Below are 20,724 nucleotides of genomic sequence, written 5' to 3' on the forward strand. Positions count from 1 at the left end.
ACCTCGCTTAGCGAACTTCGCGTTTTCCAAGCACCTTCGATCGTCTTCTTTGTCTTTTTGCGTGACGTTCATAAGTATGAGCTCACATTTGACATGACTCCATGATATCCCGTAATTTGCTGTACGTGAAGGAGTTATGCAAGCTGTTAGGACGCCCGGTTGACGTGCTTCAGAGAGCTCTTGTGAGATGCGCTGTGCACATGTGCGAGGCTTTTTCTAATGTGTGAAGCCGAGAACTGTACTCTCTCTGACTCCCCCTGGGTTCCAATTGGCTTCTATAAACGCGTGCGTGAATGAAAAAAACGGGCATAATCACAGGTCCACTTCTATGGACGGACTTCCTTATTCTACTCGTAACGCGAATGGTAACCATGCGGGCGCTGGCACGTGGGGCGAGACTCAGCGTGCGGTATACAGTTTTGGTATTTTTTCTATGGTCGGTCATATTTCATCTATGCTTCAAGGCGTAAAAATGGCCGAAAATTTAAGCACACTTACCTCGCTTAGTGTTTGATATAATGTCGGTGTCCTGTTGGAATAGAGAAACAAAATGGTGTGAGAATTGTGCATGATTATTGCACGCTGTTTTATGTAGCAGCCTTTCGTGCAAAGAAAAGAACGACAAAACTTAGGGAAATAAAAACACAGGAAAACGACACCAGGTCTGGCGAGTGTTGTAAGGTGATTATATCCTGGTTATGATAAAGTGACGTTACAAATATAACAATCGATGCAAGAGTCACACTGTGTGTCAATTACAGCGCGTCGAAATGTCGAAACAGGTATACGCGAAACATATATCCGTTAGTTTCAAAATGATAGACGAGGAATATTTTTTCGCCGTCTTCAATGGCAAATATGTGCATTGATACGCTTAAAAGCAACGTCTGATACTACAAGAAAAATTCGACGTTATTTTAGGCTTCAAACTATGTACATGCCGGGCGCTTGCTTTCCTGCTTCTATCTGTCACTGCAACCTGGATCACGCTTCCGGTCAGCGACGGTGTATGCACAGGGTTGAGCCGTGCACCAACTGACCCGCCGGAACTTCGTTCCCACCGCGCGTGTCATGTATACGGGCATTACTCACGGCAAGTGGAGCAGGGCTTGAGATGAACCTCCGGGTCACAACTCGGTTGCTGGAGCCGGCCTCGGGGGACCGGACCCGTCCGCTTCCGTCTGACGGCATGGCTGCCTGCCAGGAATTGCGTCGCCTCCGATACTGCGAACGATAGAGAGCGAAAAGGCCAAGTTAAAGTTTAAGTTGATGTGTTGTCACGTACTAGACACGCGCGAAGGAAATGCGCAAACGTTGGTGCAGACAGAAAGAGAAAATCACACTGTCGTTTGCGCATTTCCTTCCGATGTCCGTGTCCGTTTTGAAAACGTCATTTTATCGTGACGTACTTCCAGTTGTAGGCGGGCTTTGGGTTGACTTTTGCGCAACTGTTCTTGTAAACACTGTTTAAATGACGAAACCTATCATTTATGTGTTTATTGTTCCGCCAGCGAACCAACAACAAGGCGACGAAAAATCGTCTGCTCCAAATCGTCTGCTCCGAGAAGCCGCTGCCCATAGCTCCGCTGCTCCGCCGTGCTTGCATGGCGTCACATCCGGGTGTTCGCTTTTAGCCAATCATGGCCTGCTCAAAACGGACACTTTTGAAACGGACACAAAACGGACAAAACGCGAGAATACCGCCACAAATCACACCGGCTTGCACAAGTTGCCTACGCGATTAAGTCGCAATCAGGAAAGATGAACTGAAGGAGACGATTTTGGCTTCAAGAGCGCAGCCAAACCAAATGGCCGCGTTCCAACAAGAGCCGGGCAGTTGAAGCAAGGCATTAGGAAAATTTTGCACTTCGATCGATCAAGTATCGACGAGCCGCTTGCAAGGTTGATTATAAAAAGGCAGTTTCCCCATTTGAGCGCCTTCATTGTTTTACGGTCCACCACCGCCATGGCGGAGAAATGCAATTAAGTTAGCCTTCGCGCGGGTCCGCCTTCGGTGGCCGTGTGTTTTTACAGCCTGCCTGCGCGGATTAGGCTGCGGCGGAGGCGTGCTCGCCCTAAGCGTCCGGGAGGCGTCGTGGCCGGCCCGCATTGTCCGGTGGCGAGCACGGCGGCAGCCTTGGCCGCCTCCGTGCGGCCAAGACGCCCACCGGCGATCCTTGTCCCCCTTCGGCACAGTGCGCGGCAGCCGCTGGACGACGGCCCAGCGGCCCGCTAACGTCGTGCACCGCATCACACTTCATTTGGCCCCGCGGTCATGACCGAAAATTCCCGGCGTTAAAGGTCGGCCGTGAAAATCCCGTGTTTTTCATCAACCCGCTTCACTGGTTTCGATATGCAAATCTCCCTTATCGGTGAGGGCTATTCTCGGTCGGCGCATTGGCCTTGTGCCTGTGTGACTATCATTCATTCAAAGAGAGATCTCAATGCTGCAGAAGACAAAATCGCACATGCAAGTGCTCATGTCCCATCCTTCAATCTGTTCCACAGGAATTGTGCCACACACTGCCCCACGGAATGCCCGTATGCAACGATCAACACTTCCAATAAACCATTTCCAAGTTTGCGCACCAACGTATCCCTGTCAGTCGTCTAAGTATGCAGCGCACGCTAAATTCGAATTCTAGGCTATGCTCGCAAAGCTGCAGCTGATGGTATTGACAGCGCAGGTGGTTCTTCGCGTCGAGCAGTCGCTTGAGATTCCAAGACCGGGGCCAGTGAGAACGCGCTATTCCTACGTTTTAGTGCCAAAGCACTAAACGCCCCATTGAGCGAAAATGCGGCGTCCAGAGCCGGCGTGACCGAAAGATAAGGTTTGATAGCTGGCCGACCGCACGACAGAATAAAAGCAAATAAAAAAAATTAAGGAGGTCCAGGATTCGAACCCAGGTCCTACGGAATATGAGTAAGAAACGCATCCCCTTCATGGGCGCTTGAGCACACAAAAGGTGGACCTAGGGAAGGCAGTGTGGCCACCGACTTAAATACGAGCGTTAAAGACGGGTATAGAGGCCCACAGGAATAATTAGAGCACATTAATTATAGAGCAGCAAAGCAAACTAATTACTCACTGAGAGCAAAGAGGCAGGCGCTCGCCGCAGTCAAAACCATCACTAGCCGACACCGCTGCAATCGTTACGGCGTGAAGATAACGCGCCAGACATGTGCACCTCCCTCGGGACGAAAACAGCCGCAACCGAAGAGGACATGACCACGACACATCGCACAGCTTGAAACAAAATGCAATGCTTTCGCAATCCAACAAGTAAGCAGTCCTAAGTAACTCCCTGAATTTTTTGTTTGTTTGTTTCCCTTTATAGCGGCCAGTTCATCACAGAATGGGACGGCTCCGAGGAGGAAGCACACCCTCCTTGTATTTATTTAGGCGAGTGTTTTACTGCTGAAAGCACCAGCAGAGCTGCGGCCAAAAAAAGCGCGCCTGCCTGCGCGCCCGTGTCTCGTGTGATGCGTGAGGAGCGGAACGGCCCTGTTGGTCACCGGGATCGCATTTGGAGACACGCCTGACGACGCTGACGACGCCCGTCGTGGTGAGGGCATGCGGACAATTTCTTGCTTAAGGACAGCCGTGCTGCACCCCATAGAGAGAGAGAGAGAGAGAGAGAGAGAGAGAGAGAGAGAGAGAGAGAAAACTTTATTTTTGTCTATTATCGCAGTGGTTGGGGTGGCATCCGTCAGCCGCCTCCGTCCAGGCAGCTGCTGGTAGCACTTCGGATGAAAGCCACCAGGTCCCGTTGATCTTGGTGATTGCAGGCGGTAGCCAGCCACTCCTTAGTGTGATGTGTTCTGAGTGCTGAGGTGTTAGTGCATCCCCACAATATATGTTCTTGGTTAAGTGTGGCGTTGCAGTGGCTGCACTGGGGCGGTGGGCAGGTGGTGCCATGCCTTAGGCGGTGTAACCATGCCGGAGTTTGTAGTGTGTTTGTTTGTGCTTGTCTGAGTAGTGTTTGTTCTTCTCTGTCCAACAAAGGATGGGGGGGGGGGGGTGGATACTCCATCCTCTCGTGGAGGTACTGTCTCATTTTGATACGACGTTGGGGGTGGGATTTCAGGGTACATACATGGTCAGCGGGAGCCCGGATGAGTGCTTCACGGGCGAGTTGATTGGCTCGTTCGTTCCCAGCTAATCCCATGTGCCCAGGTACCCAGTGAATTCTGGCCTGTCCTCTTCCTGTGGCTAAAAGTTGCAGTGCAGATGGAAAGGTGATTCCGCTTGCAAGTAGGTGACATGCCTTCTTGGAGTCCGTGTAAATATTTGTAACTGTGGTGGGGGTCGTCGTTTGGCCAATTGCGAGTGCTATGGCTAGCATTTCAGCTTCTTCCGGAGTGGTACAGCTGGTGTGCATTGAGCATTCGTCTTCTTTGAGGTTCGTATAGGCTATTCCACACATAGGTCCTCTCTTGGCTGCATCCGTGAATATGTGTTTTTGGTGGGGATCTCTGACAACCTTCTTTGAATAAAATGCCGCTCTAATTTGTCGTCGAGATGGATTCCTTTCTTTGTCCATGTGCCGTGGAATGGGTGCCACCTGTATGTGCTTGAGGATGTCTTGCTTGATGGGGGTTGTAGCGACCTGGGTGGGGCTTGGTTGGTATCCGAGTTCGGAGGAGGGAGAGAGAAAGTTATGTACAGAGCGTCCTCCTACCCGCACGCGTGCACAACCGCAAAGAAACGCGCGCGAGACACTCCCGGCGTTCAGCTTCACCACAACGCACTCGACTGACCATTCATGCCCCCGGCATGAAATTTCGGCGACACCGAAAAAACCCGTTTGCGCTGTGGCATCACGCAATGCAAGCGTGACGTTCTTCACTGCGCAGTCCCACAGCGCAGATCACGCCTTTGAGTCAAGGAGCTATGCACCTTGGGGTCGTTCGCCGAATTCGCTTGGTTTGCTGCATGGGTTGGTCGTTCGAGTGCTTTGTGGGGAAGCTGGACCACGGGATTGTCTTAGGGCCCAGGCGCTTTGTTTGTTTGTTTGTTTGTCGATTCCAGGCGCTGCAGGCAAGGCATAGAAGTTTTTGTGCTCAAGACACTTATCCCATGCGTGTAAAGAGGCTTTCTGGGCGGCAGCAGGGACGACTGAACCGATGCTAACTTAAGGCGAACACTAACTTAAGGACGAATGCACGACACATGTATTCGACCGTATTTTATTTTTTTTCTGTACTGCTACTCTCCTTAACAACACCTAATACATTTTTTCCCTCACCTCCTTTCCCAGCAGAGTAGAATGTCGGCAAACCTCTCTGCGTTTTCCTCTGAAGAGTTTCTCTCTCTCTCTCTCTCTCTCTCTCTCTCTCTGTACGCAACAGATGAGCCAGCACGTCCCTACCTAGTAGAAAAAATTGTTCGTGGATGCGCCGTTGGCGGGAAAGTGGAGAGCCGGTGCTTTGCGGGGTAGCGAGAAAACGAGCAAGTGGCATCGCCCAAGTGACGCGCATGAAACGGCACGTCTTCCTTTCCTTGGAAGCGGCCAAGTCGCTAACAATGCACACGTGACGTCTCCATGCACACGCAACAATTGCAGTGAAACGGAGTGTCCCCATGCACTCGCGCGCAGGGTGTTGAACTCGCAAACATGCTGGAAATGTTCACGCCCGAATGAGGCACCGAACACGCGGAGGCGCGGGAATCGCGATTCTCTGTCCTGGAAAAATGTCCCCGATATTTGCTGTTTGTTCCATCGGCCCATTCAGCCTCCGGGCCGGCGCAGTGGTGCGCATCCTTGCGGTGGTCCGTCTTCTTACGTAACGGAGCGGGATCGCCTGCCGCTCGGTGCCGGACTTTTCGGGCTCCACTGAGGCGTGAAGGGCTCGCGTGGCTGACCGTACTCACGCTCGATCGCCGATCGGGGGGACCTCTGGGGACCGCTTTCTACCGCAACGCCACTCAGGTTAGACGAACGCCGTTCTACTGGTCCATCACCCCACGCTCTTCGTCGATCTGCGCTTGAAGTGTAAAGAATAAAACAGGATTCCGAAGACCTGACTTTGTAATGGCTAGATTAAGATTCGTACAGCAAATCACGTAGCTGGAATAAGCATGGGTATACCACATTTTGGGTATTGTTTTCGGGCTGGTGTTGCTCTGTAGCGAGCAAGCACAAGGTGCTTGAGCAACACCTCCCAGAGGACTATGCCTCTACAATTTGTCACCACGCTCGCATCGATCACGTGGACCGAAATTTATGGCCTCTATAATCGTGGCTGGGAAGTGATCTGTCAACTGTCGAAAAATAAGCACATCAGTGGCGCTGTGAGTGCTCGACCGCTCTCTTGCGTGAGTGCTGCGAGTGCGGCCGGCCTGCTGGTTGTTTGCGCGTGTCCGTTATGATTCTCCTCCAGCGTGTGTAGTTGTTGCTGTCGCAACTACGGGACACGCGGCGTTGGCTTCAGCGTGCTGTGCCAGCGTGTCAGCCGTACCAAGCGTCATTAGCTGCGATCACGCGGTCTTCACGTGCTGACCGCTGGGGTTAGTACCGTCAGAGCCCTTCAAAATAATTGAGGGACTCTGGTACTGTGAACAGCTATTCAACGGCGAAAGCAGGACTTAAAGATTGATTTGATTGATTGATTGTGGGGGTATAACGCGCCGACGCAACTCAGGCGATGAGGCGCGCCGTAGTGGAGGGCTCCGGATTAATTTTGACCACCTGGGGATCTTTAACGTGCGCCGAAATCTCGTACACACGGGCGTTTTTGCTTTTCACCTCCATCAGAAAAGCGGCTGCCGCGGCCGGGAATCGAACCCGCGACCTCGTGCTCAGCAGCGCAACGCCTTAGCCACTGAGCCACCGCGGCGGGTAGGACATAAAGCGGTATACTTAATAAAGATCTGGTCATATTGTGCTCTATTCGTCATTGTCTCATTGTCTCTATAAAATAGTTCAAATACATCATTGCCCATCAATCCTGTAGCAATATTCCAAATTATCTACCTTTTACTTCGTATAGCATACATAGCTCACTCGAAGTATTATTAAGCATCAACTAAACTGAACGACGTCCATTTTTCTACGGTTACCGGCGCGTTGCTCAACTCGCTCTTGCTTCCAGCTGTTTCTAGCGCCGGTGCGACGCCTGTTATGACATACCAAGTAGAAACTAGAAGCAAAGCATCGAAAACCTAAGTGCTCACAGTCACACCGCCGGTCTCCTTTTGGTACTTCAGGTTCAACTGTCAGCTTCTAGTAGGCCTTTCATTTCCTTTCGCTGCTCGCTATTTGTGCTCTTTTCTTTTAACTCATAAAGGACGTTATCCTTGAGACTTGCTCGGAATCTCTGACATCTAACACACTGGGCTGTGTTGCCTGTGCAGGGGATTTCACCTATACAGGCAGGTTAGCCAAAGAGGAGTCGTCACTGGGTAACTGCCTTCGGGGGCGGATGCCTTCAGGTAGAGCGATTACCAGCACACATCCGCCAGAGTTGGGCGAGGAGAAAAAAAGACAAATCTCGTGTAGTCCGTTCCCCCAGGCTCTTCTGAATTTTGGTTTAAAAAAAAAGGGGGGGGGGGGGGGGGGGGCACGGCGTAGTTATGAGGCATGGCGTAGTTGGAGGACCCCGAATATGTTTAACCACCTGGGCATCTTTAAGGCACCCCGAAATCTCGACACACAGGCGTTTTTGTTTTTCGTCTCAGTCTGAACTGCAGCCACTGCGGCCGGGATTGAACCCGCGTTTTGGGGCTCAGCAGCAAGACGCCTCAGCCACTGACACAGCGCGGCGGGTGTGGATCACATGAACAGTGGATGGACTACATGCTTTGAAAGCAGCATGTGATCCATGGGCGTCAGCAGGGGGGCGAAAGTGGGGCGCTTACCCCTCTCCCCTTAAAGGCCCCACCGAAACAATGGCCCCCTCCCTCCTATCCGCAATGCAACACGTTTGCCCCACTCAGGACAAAGTCCTGCCAACGACCGTGATGCGATCCACAGCTTCCTTCGTGGAAGCGATTTCAACAACTGCTGAATCGATTTAACGGGCTTGGAAGCCTCCGTGCACGGGGTATTTTCACAGTTCGCCTCCACCGAGTCGTGGATGGGTTACGAACCTCGAAGCAACTCGTGCAGCGGCGCCCCAACCGTGGGGGAACGGGAATATGGCGTTTCTGATCGGGATGCATTTGCAAGGACGTTTTGCCGGCCAACAGAACATACATTTAAGAAAAAGGGGTACACTGATTCTAGCTCCTCCTGCGCGCTGAATTCTGTTCCAAAAAGCGAAAGATGCTTCAGCGCAGCCTACTTTACCAGACGACGCAGCCGCGACATTTTCGCCTGCAACTGAGAGGAACAGCATGCGGCAGATACGGTTGCTGCAGACAGAGGCCATCGCAAAGTCGTGCGCTTGACGTGCGTCCCTTACACCCGGTTTGCCTATACGCATTGTGCTTTATCCTTTCTTTTACCCTTTCCTTGAAATTGACGCAACAAAGTGGTCGTGGCGCCGAGGGGTACTCTCAAGCACCTCCCTGGCCACTCGGTGTCAACCCCCGTCATCATTGGCGCAGCTTAAGAGCAATATAAGAAGGGTTCACAATGGAGGCCTGGCCGCAAAGAAGGAATCGAAACGTCTAATGAGACCGGGAGCCCAACATCTCCTATAGCTTAGAATGCCTCCAATCAGTGTGAGCACTGACAGGCATCCTGCATATGTTAGCTTCCGGTCCGGGTGGGCGGCTTTTAAGATCACGGCGGATAGAAAGGCTAGGCACCACACGACACGACGAAAAAGACTGGGATAAAGATTAAGCAAAGGACCTCAGAATCGTGGTGGTGTTGGCTAGATCAGCACACACCGCACGCAGTGGCACATTAAACAGCGCTGGCGGAAACTGCGCTCCACACTTCACCATTGTCCGTTTGTTCAAAGGCGCGCGCGCCTTTACAATAGGCGTTATCTGCTTATGTGATTAAGCTTGACCGTTTCCATTCTCTTCGTGAGGAGCGATATGAGATAATATCATAGCTACTGGAGAAAATGACCAATGCGTATTCGTCTATGTCGGGTTCCTGTACTCTCAATTATGCTATTCGAACTCAAGCTCAACGTTTTTTTGTTTGTTAGCCGCCCGAGAACAGTAGCTGACCTCTTTCTCATTCATGGATCGTGACAGAGTATTCATTATAACACAACAAGAGTTTACGCCCGCAATTCCGTATCATTACGCATTCACATGTTTCTCTCCGCATCCTCAGTCGACCCTTTTCGCTAAACCTGACTGTCATCAATGTATCCTTAAAGGAGACATGAAGAGAAAACACAAGTCTGGTTCATTCAAAAAATTGCCTCGTTAGAATCATACTGACACCTCTTTTAACGTAAACTTCGCTCAAATAAGCTACATAATTAGGAAAAAAGGGAATGGCCATGCGACCCACTGTTAAGTTCGGGCTCCGCATGTAATTAATTAAGGCCGCCGGGGGCTCATGTATCCGCGTCGCCTCCGCTGGTAGCTGCTTTCCCGTGTTCCTTTCATGTAGCCGCACGGACGCCAAGTTTGGAGACGCGGAGAGCGTGTGTTGTGCCCGTCCATTTGTGTGTCAAAGGACGGGGGCAATTAGCCTGAGTATCTCTGTCGCGTCGGAGGTGGCTGGGTCATTCGGCATAACAAGCTGACGGGAAGCCAGATTATCGTATCTCTTAGTGTTGAAAGCGCGCGCGGTGTAGGTTTGGAAAATCTTCGACTCCGGCGGCGGCGTTGGTCGTTGACGGGTCAATCGCCTCAGAGACCACTGAGTGGGCCTGAAGCGCGTCTTCCGGTGGGACTGGCGGCAGGCGGCGGCGCCCTTCGTCTGGGAGGGAATTAGCAACCCTCATTGTCCCGCCGCGTGCGCAGACGCACGGCGTCGCGGGAGGCGCCGCGCGGAGGGAGGTCAGCCGCGCGAGGACCGCTCCGGGCCCTCGGCTTGGCTTTTGTGCAGATGCCACCCGCTGAACGTAATGGTTGGCTCACTTTAGGCCGCAGATGTCTTGTGTTTTCTGGCCGGGTGCAACAGCGTGCGTGGGAAACGCACTTTGAGTGCATAAGAGAGAGGGTTGGGTCACGTGACCGCAGGTGGGGACACATGTGTGATTGGCTGGTTCCTGTGGCCAATCAATGGGTTTCTATTAATTGTTTAAAGGGTTTTTCTCTCTTTCTTGTACGCCCCCTTTTTGGAGGCGGGGTTTTTGTTATCAAAACCGGAGTGTTGGGTTTTCTCGGGGGTCGGTCGAGAGGGGATCTAGTTCAGTATAGATCTCGGCCGAACAGGCTGCTGCTGTCAGAGTGGCAATGTAACCGTCACTCTGACCTGATGTAAACTTGGAGTAATGTAAATAGTGTAAATAAACCTAATATCCAGCAAGGAAGGCAGTCCTCATCCCTCACCCGCTCCAAGCATCGGTCGTCGGTCATCGGAGCGAGTCGAGATCGTCCTCTCGGCTCGCGCATCAAAAGAACATCACTATTTCGTCTCCATCAGTTCGCCAAGAAGATGGAGAGGCGAAATTTAACTCCCACTATAGCTCATTTCCCGCAAGAGAACCTATGATGTCATACCAGACAGCCCTGGAATTGGTGGAGGACGGCAAAAGCAAACGCAAATTAGGCAGAGCTCATAAGCTTGCCGAACGAGCTATTTGCACTTAAATTTAGGGCACATTCTTTTTAAAGCCCTAAGAATGGTGGGAAAAACAGTGGAAGTTACGAAAACACACGTAAACATAGAAGTACCTATGCGTACTGCTGTTGATGCTGCGCCCACTATGCTTGGTTTAGTTGAACACGACTGCGGTGCTTTGGGGTTGTTTCAGATGACACTGGCGGATTGACACAAGCGACGATATCTTACGTGACCGTATTTGTCGAGCGAGCACCATGTTTCACGAAACGATTGTGTCCATGAACAAAACGTCATCTAGTCTAGATAAATAACGGTAAACAAGGCGCTGTGATGTCATTTCAGACCACGAAAACGCACGATTTAGCAGGAAAATCAAAATTTTAACTTAGATTAAATAATTTCTCAGTGAATAAAGCATCGTTTGCATTCGGAAAAGCCCTGGGGGCACTATAAAACACGAAATCTTTCGAATAACACAACCTTGTGTTTTGTCTTCATGGTCAAATACGGCCTTCCTTCTTTCCGGCCTTATTCTATACGCCCTTCTTCAACACCTTTCGTCTGAGCGTGTCGATTCGGAATTGAATCCGCGGCCACCTACAACAGGTAAGGGGTGATTACTCCTCAGAAAAGATTGCAACGTGTGCTCTCACAAGCGTTCTTTAGAGAGTTGTTTAAAGCGTGGCCGACTTTGTCGTGAGTGCATGTGCATGTGTATAAGCTACAACCTTTTTTGTGTGATTTACAGTCAAACCCGGTCATAGCGAACTGCAATATGCGCCATGATTAGTTCGATATATCCAATAGTTCGATGTAGCCGAACCCGCCTATAACGAGTTTATTGTTATGAGTTCGCAATACGCGGGAATCCCTTTGCCATCCCCGCATGCTGAAACGAACAAAATAAAGTATGCCATTGCCATACACAAAACAATCGATTTATTGCAAATAATAAAGATACTTTCCGCCTTAACGCTTCAACTGCCTACTTCAAAACAAAAAAAAGTGGTGATTTTTGTTTTCCCTTTCGTTTTCGCAGCGTCAACTAGCACAGCATTCTTTACACGAGACATTGTGCGCACCAGTTCGAGTCCGTGTCCTTCAGTATCGAAGAAATATTGGCGGAGGACATCGACTGCAGAAAGTACTTCATAAGCGTCGGACGGTTTTCCCTCGCGACATCCTCTGCCTCCTCGGTGCTTTTCATCAGCATTACGACGATGCTGCTGACGGTGCCCGCGTCCGAGGGGCTTACAGGGACGGCAACGCGTCGTCGACACCCAGGAAATCTTCGGACACTCCTTTCGGCACAGCATCGGAAAGGTTGGCGAGCTGCCGTCTTGGTCCGGACTCACTCACTGGGCGGCTTCCGTCGTGGGTTCCGCGCGTCGGAAGGAAAGTGTCGGGCGTCATGTCACTCCATACGAGGCGCAATGTCTCAGTCGCGGCCTTTGCTCAGTGGTAGCGGCCAATCAACATCTCAATCGCCGCTTCGAGACCATGCATTTTGGCGGCCATTCTAGGCACGCCGAGTTCGATATATCAGATATGAAGTTCGTTATAAGGAACTGATTCATTTTTGTTCAATATATAGCATAATTCGCTATATCCGGGTTCGTTATAGTCGTGTTTGACTGTATTCGCTGTGTTACCCTAGCCTGCGGACATTAAAGTGACCCTGTGGAGAATTTCTAGTGTTAGTTTTAACTTTAACACACTGTGACGTTTATAAAACGTTTTATTTGTTGTTGTTGTTTTATTTCACACCCACGCGTTTCCTTCGTTCATCTGTTATCCGCGGCATTAAAATAAAATACATGCGTCATTTCGCTAGCGTGTTTAACACGAGATATTGCGGTATTGACGAAACCGATCAGACACGCCGGCTGCACTTCATGGCTCCTTTTCAACCGGGAACTTAAGAAGAGCCAGTGGCGCTTAGAACCTGATATGTAAAGTATCGATTAAAAATTCAGAACCCTTCCATTTTGTGAAGAAGGATGACCAGCGAAGCTGAACGCAGTCCAAGAACTAAGCAAAACAAAACACGTTTGAACGATCGGAATGAAACGTGGAAGGACTAGGGTTTTATTCTAGCGGACAAACATAGGGCTGTCCGTTTCCTTTCCGTAGAAGCCCTTGCGGTGACAGCAGACGGAATTCCACAGTATTTACAACTTCTCTGTGACCTACGTAACTATAAGAACTAAATGAAACTCGGCGTAACGTTAGAGTAGACAGCACTAATGGTCATACAATTTGTTTCAAATATTTTCGATTAAACAAAAGTTATAGTCGGGTTCTGTAACCATACTCCCTCCACAGGTGGCGGCGTACTGACAGCAGACGGCAAGTTTGCGACATTTACGACTTCACTGTGGAATGACTAATAATAGTGAGTAAATAGGTAAACCCCGGAGTGATGATACAGTCGTCCTAGCAGCTAATTTCCGTATGATTTTTTTCAAGGCCCCTACATTAGTTCGAGCGCTACAGAGCATACGCCAGAAAGTTGGTTTTGCCGCAGGATTCAACATTCTTTCGCTACGCGACTGTCCGCGGACGCAAAAACGTTCAGAAACTAGCTATAGACAGCTTCGTTGTAAAAGTCGTTCTTGGGCCTTGTTGGTTATAGAAGCTTTACAGATGCCCAGCCATGATACGGGCGCGTCTCTTATGGGCAAAAAATGCTAGCTCCAGGATAAGATTTGCAAATTTGACTTTGTTGAAATGTCACGCCCCTGCTGAGTCAAGATGCAGTCACCATAGCGGTTCTGACTGTCGTGTCAGGACCCCATGAGTCTGAATACCATATCGCCGCCAAGCACGGGTCTTTAAAAATTGCCGATGCGTGATATTGTTGGACGCGAGACTACCGATCCAGGTAACAACCTTGGCTGAGTGAACGCCCTTGGCTGGCCGTTCGATTGGCCGTCCGACACAAGTTGCCGGAAAATAACGCTAACCTTGTTATTTTTTAGCTGCGGACTACCTTAGGACCTCACAATGTCCGTCCGCGTCCGTGCGCATAGCATTTACAATCGCAAAAAATCACACAGGCACCGGCTGGATTCGAGCCTATGTCTGGTAAACTAGACAGGGTTAGTGTCAGTCGTCTTACCCATTGGGCTACGACCGTGAGTCAGTACCGGAGAGTCAAACGGCTTAATCCCTCGCCTGTAACAATTCGGGGTACCTTAGGACCTCCCAATGTCCGTCCGCGTCCATCCGTGCGCGCACCACCATCAAGCGAAAATCAAGCGAAATTCGATTTGAGCCGGGAGTTGCAGAAATCGAATGACGGTAGGGGCGCAAATCGGATGTCACTCGGTGCGCAATTTGGAGGTCATTTCGAGTCCCCGTACTCTGCACCCTCGCCATCATCCACGGAGTGGAGATGCTGCCATTTTTCTCTTCATAGTGTCCCACGTTCGCACATTTAAAACTTCGTAAGCGTTAGCATACATATAGCGCGTAATTTTTCAGAGCAACCCGGTGATGTCTTTGACAAGGCATCCTCCTTATCTTTTGTTGCTCCCTGACGGGTGACACTGAGGCTGCACCAAGGCAGGACGACACCATTCGCCATCCTTTCCCCAGTTCGCTTAATATGACCCAAAATTACATATGTGACGCTCTGTATTTTGCGCCGTTATGTCTAAATATTGCTGAACATTCTTTTTTATTTTTTCAAATTAGGTTCTTAGTACTTTTTTGGGGCAAACTACAAATGGAACTTCACCCAAATTTCCTCCGTTTGTCCGCCTGAAAAAGGCGCGAACCATCTCTACAGAACAAAAGGGAGGTGGGGGACTCGCTGGTAAATGTCTCTTTTCAGCACCACAAATCAAAGCGTTAGAAAAGGGCGCATAAGTTACAGCAACTTCATACGCCCTGGTAAGTAGTTTCATAATGAATATTTTGCGCTGCTGAGCACGAGGTCGCGGGTTCGATTCCCGGCCGCGGCGGCCGCTTTTCTGATGGAGGCGAAAAGCAAAAACGCCCGTGTGTACGAGATTTCGGCGCACGATAAAGATCCCCAGGTGGTCAAAATTAATCCGGAGCCCTCCACTACGGCGCGCCTGATCGCCTGCGTTGCGTCGGCGCGTTAAACCCAACAATCAATCAATCATAATGAATATTTCGCTCCAACAATCAAGACGGACCTCAACGATAACAGGGTAAAAAAACACAAAATGGGGAACACATAAAAAAGCAAATAGAGAACCAGCACGTGCACGCACGTAGTAAACAACGCTGTATAACCGAACATTGATTGATTGTGGGGTTTAACGCGTCGCGCCGTAGTGGAGGGCTCCGGATTAATTTTGACCACCTGGGGATCTTTATCATGCACCGAAATCTCGTACACACGGGCGTTTTTGCTTTTCGCCTCCATCAGAAAAGCGGCCGCCGCGGCCGGGAATCGAACCCGCGACCTCGTGCTCAGCAGCACAACGCCTCAGCCACTGAGCCACCGCGGCGGGTTATAACCGAACAAGAATGCGTAGCAAAATACCGGACAAATATTTTTTGAAAGCGTTCATTGACACTGATATAGTGACACGCAGTAATTGACCGCAGTAATTGATGCAATGCAACTCTCGACACAGCTGAGTAAAACGAAGAACACGCAGACAGCAGGTAGAAACTGCTCGTTATTTGTCTCAAGAATTGAGCTCTTTACGCTGTTCCCTTTGCATACGCGCACACATTTGAGTGGCATACGTAGTTCTCCCGCCAAACTCGTGAAGCGACGTGCAGGCGTTTGAGCAATATAAACACTGTGGCTGACTTGTGCTGCAGCCAGTCCAAGGCAAAATATTTGTCTCCAGGCTGTTCTTCATGATGATCACCACCAGCCTATCGAGCCGACTGCGGGGCAAAGGCCTCTCCCATTAATTTCCAATTATCCCGGTCCTGTGCTAACTGCGACCAATTTATCCCCGCAAACTTCTTGATCTCATCTGGCCATCTAACTTTCTGCAGCCCCCTGCCACGCTTGCCTTCTCTGGGGATCCTTAATGACCAACGGTTATCTTGCCTTCGCATTACATGCCCTGCCCACGTCCATTTCTTCTTAACTTCTACTAATATGTCCTTTAAACGCGTTTGTCCTCTAACCCACTCCGCTCTCTTCTTGTCCCTTAATGTTACACCTATCATATTGCCGCGAACCATGTATGGGTTTGTTTATTTATTGGAGAGTTTTAGCTGACCGTTTTTCACGGTCCGCTCCGCTCCGATAGCAAGCGGGAGCGCCATTGCGCATGCGTGGCGCGCTTGGCCGCGAACGGCATTGGCTCCGGTTGCGCTGACCGCGCCGCTGATACCGGAGCGGACCGTCCAAAACGGTCAGCTAAAACTCTCTATTGTTTGTTTACTTCCCGGCCACGCTCGGCTCTGTTATCTGTGTCCCAAGCGAAGCGCGTCTTCCATTCTTTATTTTATGCCGCACGGGCTATCTCATTCAGATAAGCAGACTGTTTCGCCCTAACGTCACTAGCCCAGAATAATCTTCTTTGATCTACAATGTTCTGGATGTAAATCGACGGTTCCAGAAACACTCGCGCCGAAAGATAAAAGCCTGCAGAGCAGACGCCGCGGCATTCCGATCGCCGACGCTCGCTTGCGTACGTCACTCTGCTGACTGCTGCTTCGCCGCCTGTGTATTCTTTGAGTTGTTAGGGGAGCAAAAAGTTCGCTCCAATAAACTTGTTTTCCTTGAAGACAACTGCGTTTTCTTTGGCATCGTGACAATATTCCGCTTCATTGCGCGCTGAATCATCCTCAATTTAAGTTGAACCCTCTTAGTCAGCCTGCAAGTTTCTTCCCCGTAGGTGAGTTCTGGCTGCTCTTATTGATATTAAAATGGTTATTTTCATCGAAATTTGTTTTTATGACTTGTCATTAATAAAAAACTTGGCCGCGTATCTGCTCCTTTCGTTGCAAATGTCGACAAACGACGATAGTCTTTATTGACATTTGCCAAGTAAATGCCTCCCTTCACTTTACCCCTCACCTCTCATGTTGTTCCTCTTGCGTCGCGCTCCTCCCAAGGTAAAGACGCCAAAGGTTTGCCTAAATCAATCTAAATTTACCGCGTTCAACTGCTCCAGGCCGGGTGCCTCGATTCAAGTGCTGCCGTACGGCTGATACGCGCGTGACTCGAGGCGCCCTACGTCAACGTTTATGGAACCACGTTGCCCTACTCTACGTGAGTTCCAAGAAGAACGTCGAGCCTATGTAGTGGAATCTTTCGTAACTGCTGCCGCTTAATTTCTTAAAATGCCGCCATAAGCTATAGTGGCGCGGGAGACAGCAGGCGACGGCGGAGTGATTTTTTTTTCTGCAGTGGATGAAGTATTTAATTTCGCAAAAATCAAGCATCTATGAAGTTTTTATAAAGGAACACTGCAAATATCACTTCTGTATTAATTTGTTGTCTTATATTTGTGCAATGCCTTGTTCTTCTTCAACAATGTTGACAAGTATGAACATTACACCGGACTTAGACGGGTAGATTTGGCTGGGACTATATAATACTATTGCGCAGGCCTTGTTTTACTTTGGCCGGGTGGCTGAATCGAGTCACAGACAGACAGACAGACAGACAGACATAGAGGCAGACCAAAATTTCTGAGTTTAAGTAGCCCATGAAAGACTATCGTCTTTAATAAACCTTTCTACAATACCGTTAGGCGTAGTTGCATGTTATCATGACAAATATTTGTTGAAACTGATGCTGGGACATCCTACCTCTAACGTTTAAATTCAACATAATCTTAAGAAAACTTGTTGTATCATTCGCAGTTAGCCGACAGCACGATTCCTCAAAATTACAATGACGGCAACACGATATTTGCTAAAGTGGCGAAAACTAAAAGGAACCTGTGGGAAATAAGAAAATAAAAGACATAATTGCAGATGCTGAGCATAATGAATCCAAAAGTACAATGGCGCCTAAAACGTTCAAGATTCACTACAGTGACGATGCTTTCTGATGGAGGCGAAGAGCAAAAAAACGCCCGTGTGTACGAGATTTCGGCGCACGTTAAAGATCCCCAGATGGTCAAAATTAATCCGGAGCCCTCCACTACGGCGCGCCTGATCGCCTGCGTTGCGTCGGTGCGTTAAAGGAGCCATGAAGAGAAAACAAAAGTTTGTTTTATTCGAAAGATTAGGTGTTTCATAGTACCCCAAGCGCTTTCCCGGAAGCAAATGATGCTTTATTCACTGAGAAATAAGGCAATTTAAGCCAAAATTTTAAATCTCCCGCTAAAATTGCACATTTGGTGACGTGAGCAATGGTGTCACACGGGCCGGTCCATGAAACAGATACTTAGTATGTCGACTCCATATAGCACCCACACGCGGGAGTCGACCGAGACGGCGGCCATTTTAAAAATGCTAGTAAAACCTAGTGCACCCGCAGCCCTAGTCATGGAATCGCCTGATCCGGAGAACAAAACTCTCGCCGAGGAGCTCCGGCTTGCATTTAACAACCTCACACCACTTGAACGCTCAACGCTTCTAAGTGCACGAGCGGCAAGAGTTGTGGGATACGCGGTGGACGGGAAAGCGACCATTCCGCGATAGCCACAACAGACGAACGCCCTGCCGTCGGCACCGCTGCCTCGTCAGCGCCGTCGCCACGGACGAATACAGACTGGTACGTATGTGCCGTATTTTTATTACGGTTAATAATAGTTCAACTTCAGTAGCAGTATCGCTTATGCCAGTTGGCCGGTGTCGTGTATGGAAAGCCGTTCGCGCGAGCTCTCTGCTTCGACCAGAAAGATACGAGCGTCAATGCGCGGTGTTTACGGCATTTTTCCTCCAAGGTCAGAGCGCCTCGAACCCGAAAATTCGTCTGCGCGACGGCGAGATGTCGAGCTCGGCCAGGCGGTTGTTTCGTACGCATTGGCGCACACGCTTGCGTGTTCGTTCGGAACTTCAACCGTTTACTCCACCGTTCTTTGTCATAAAAAGAATGTGCAGTATGTTTCACGGGCATTTAGCTCGCTATGCAAACTGTAAGCCCTGCCTAACATGCGTTTGCTTTTGCCGGCCTCCGCCAATCGCAGAGCTTAGCCCATGTGACGGCATAGGTTCTGTTGCGGGAAATGAGCTGGTGGGTCGCATGACCATTCCCGTTTTTCCTAATTATGTAGCTTATTTGAGCGAAGTTTGCGTTATAAGTGGTGTCGTTATGGTTCTAACGAGGCAATCTTTCGAATGAACCAAACTTGTGTTTTCTCTTCATGGCTCCTTTAAACTCCATAATCAATTAATACAGTGACGATGCCCGTTCACTTGCTTTTCTGCTATCGGTTGGTTCAGTCGCGGTTCACCACTCGCCCAATAAAAAATAAAAGGGACAGGAAGTTGCGAGTTAAAGGCTAAAAATCATGACAGGAATAATAATATTAACTGAACGCCAGCCAAAACAGCTTTGCCTTTAAATTATTACTAAAATGAGTCCGTGTTGTACATCGTGCCCACATATATCTCTAGCCCTCGGCAGTAACGAACTGAGTTGAACCAGCTTGCTTTGCGCTTATCGTTCTCCTAGAATGATTCAGAAGGCGTAGGGAAAGACTGAAACACCGGCCACCGTGATTGATGCTCCTCCTTCGATCCCAAGGAATGTCTTTCAGCCGCAAATTTATGGCCGGCTTCGCGCCTTTACCGCGACGGCGGTTTAGCGGAGCCGCCGGGCCGTCGAAGATACATGCTTTCAATCCTCTCGGCCGGAGAACGTTGTGCGAAGCCGTGCGCGCACTCCGGACCGGTCATGCGCCACCGGTGCACGCTGCGGCGCTACGACCGGCCCGATAAGGTGGTAAATGCGCGCCCGCGTCGATAGCGATCTGCCCCCGCGCGGGCTTCCTGTCGTCGCAAGGCGAACGTGGGAAGAAGGGCCCCCGCCAGTGCGTTCCGCCCAGGCGCGCCCGGCAGCCCTGGTAGAGGAATGTTTCGCGGGTTCCCCTGCTCCCGTCACGTACGTGTCGGACGTCTCTGCGAAATGCGATAGCGTTTACGGGGCAGATCCCACGGGAGAAACGCTCACAGGACGAAGGAGAGCGCCCTCCTTTCCCCTCGTACGTTCGGACGTGGCATCTAGAGCCACTACATTTAGTGACACTAGTGGCATCCTTCGTGTGAAATGCGGAGGAGAGAAAACGCCAGAATATCCTCCTCCGTTCGACAGTCCGAGTGCCATCCTTAGCTCGATTGGAGTAGCGAAGTGAAAAAAGGGAATGAGCCCTCGCCACTTACGCTAACGGAACGCCTTTTCCCCCAGCCTCGTTTTCGTTAACACCTACGGACAAATGCTTCTACCCCATCTATGCTGCTGAGCCCAAGGACGCGGGTTCGATTCCCGGCCGCGGCGGCCACTTTTCTAATTGAGGCGAAAAGCGAAAATGCCCGTGCGTTGAGATTTCAGCGCACGTTAAAGAACCCCAGGTGATCAAAGTTAATCCAGAGCCCTCCACTACGACGCACCTCATACCCAAGGTTTAGCTTCGGTGCGTTGAACCCCACAATCAATCAATTAAACCATCTAATACGGGCCTTGCTACACGGCGAGCAGTTTTTTCACGGTCGCTGTAATCGTTGCGAGTCGCTCTTTGCATTTGCGTAACCTGACCCTTAGATAATATTAAGAGCAGTGGCCTGGAAGCAGTGGCGGTCCCAAGGGGGGCGGCGGGCGAAGGGGGCGATCCCCCCCCACCCCCCAAAGAGGTCCTCAGCTTATTTTTTTGTTTTGTTTGTTTTTTTAATGACTCCACTTGCGTGCGGTTAAATCCCACTTGTGCGAGGCCGCAAACATGTTGCGACCGCCAGAAATGCGGGCTCGAGCCAGCCGTTGCAACACCTAAGGACCTAAGGGGCGCCAAAAACCACTGTGTCGCTAAGTGATTTGTGCGCAAGCGGGTTACACCGCATATGCGCACACGCCTGCATGGTTATCACCTCCTCCGCAGAATTGGCGCAAGGAGGGGAACGGTTCTTTATTCGACCCCCCCCCCCCCCCCAAACCGATCTCGTGGACCGTTACTGCCTGGGAGGA

The 20,724-nt window shown here is 50.2% G+C and overlaps 1 protein-coding gene across 1 annotated transcript in view; it reads right to left on the reverse strand.

The window, feature by feature from the left end:
• The window catches only part of Chas (chascon), an 81,944-nt gene that overhangs the window by 13,600 nt on the left and 47,620 nt on the right, over window positions 1–20,724 (reverse strand). Inside the window, exons 2-3 of the mRNA XM_077675787.1 lie at window positions 1,093–1,224; window positions 499–529 (exon numbers count right to left, since the gene is read on the reverse strand). Coding sequence (XP_077531913.1) covers window positions 499–529; window positions 1,093–1,191 — 130 coding nt within the window. The 5' untranslated portion in view covers window positions 1,192–1,224. The remainder of the gene's footprint in view (window positions 1–498; window positions 530–1,092; window positions 1,225–20,724) is intronic.

Source organism: Haemaphysalis longicornis, unplaced genomic scaffold (assembly GCF_048455015.1).
Source record: "Haemaphysalis longicornis isolate Haplotype H1 unplaced genomic scaffold, Haemaphysalis longicornis Haplotype H1 scaffold_7, whole genome shotgun sequence".
In the NCBI taxonomy this organism is placed as follows: domain Eukaryota; kingdom Metazoa; phylum Arthropoda; class Arachnida; order Ixodida; family Ixodidae; genus Haemaphysalis; species Haemaphysalis longicornis.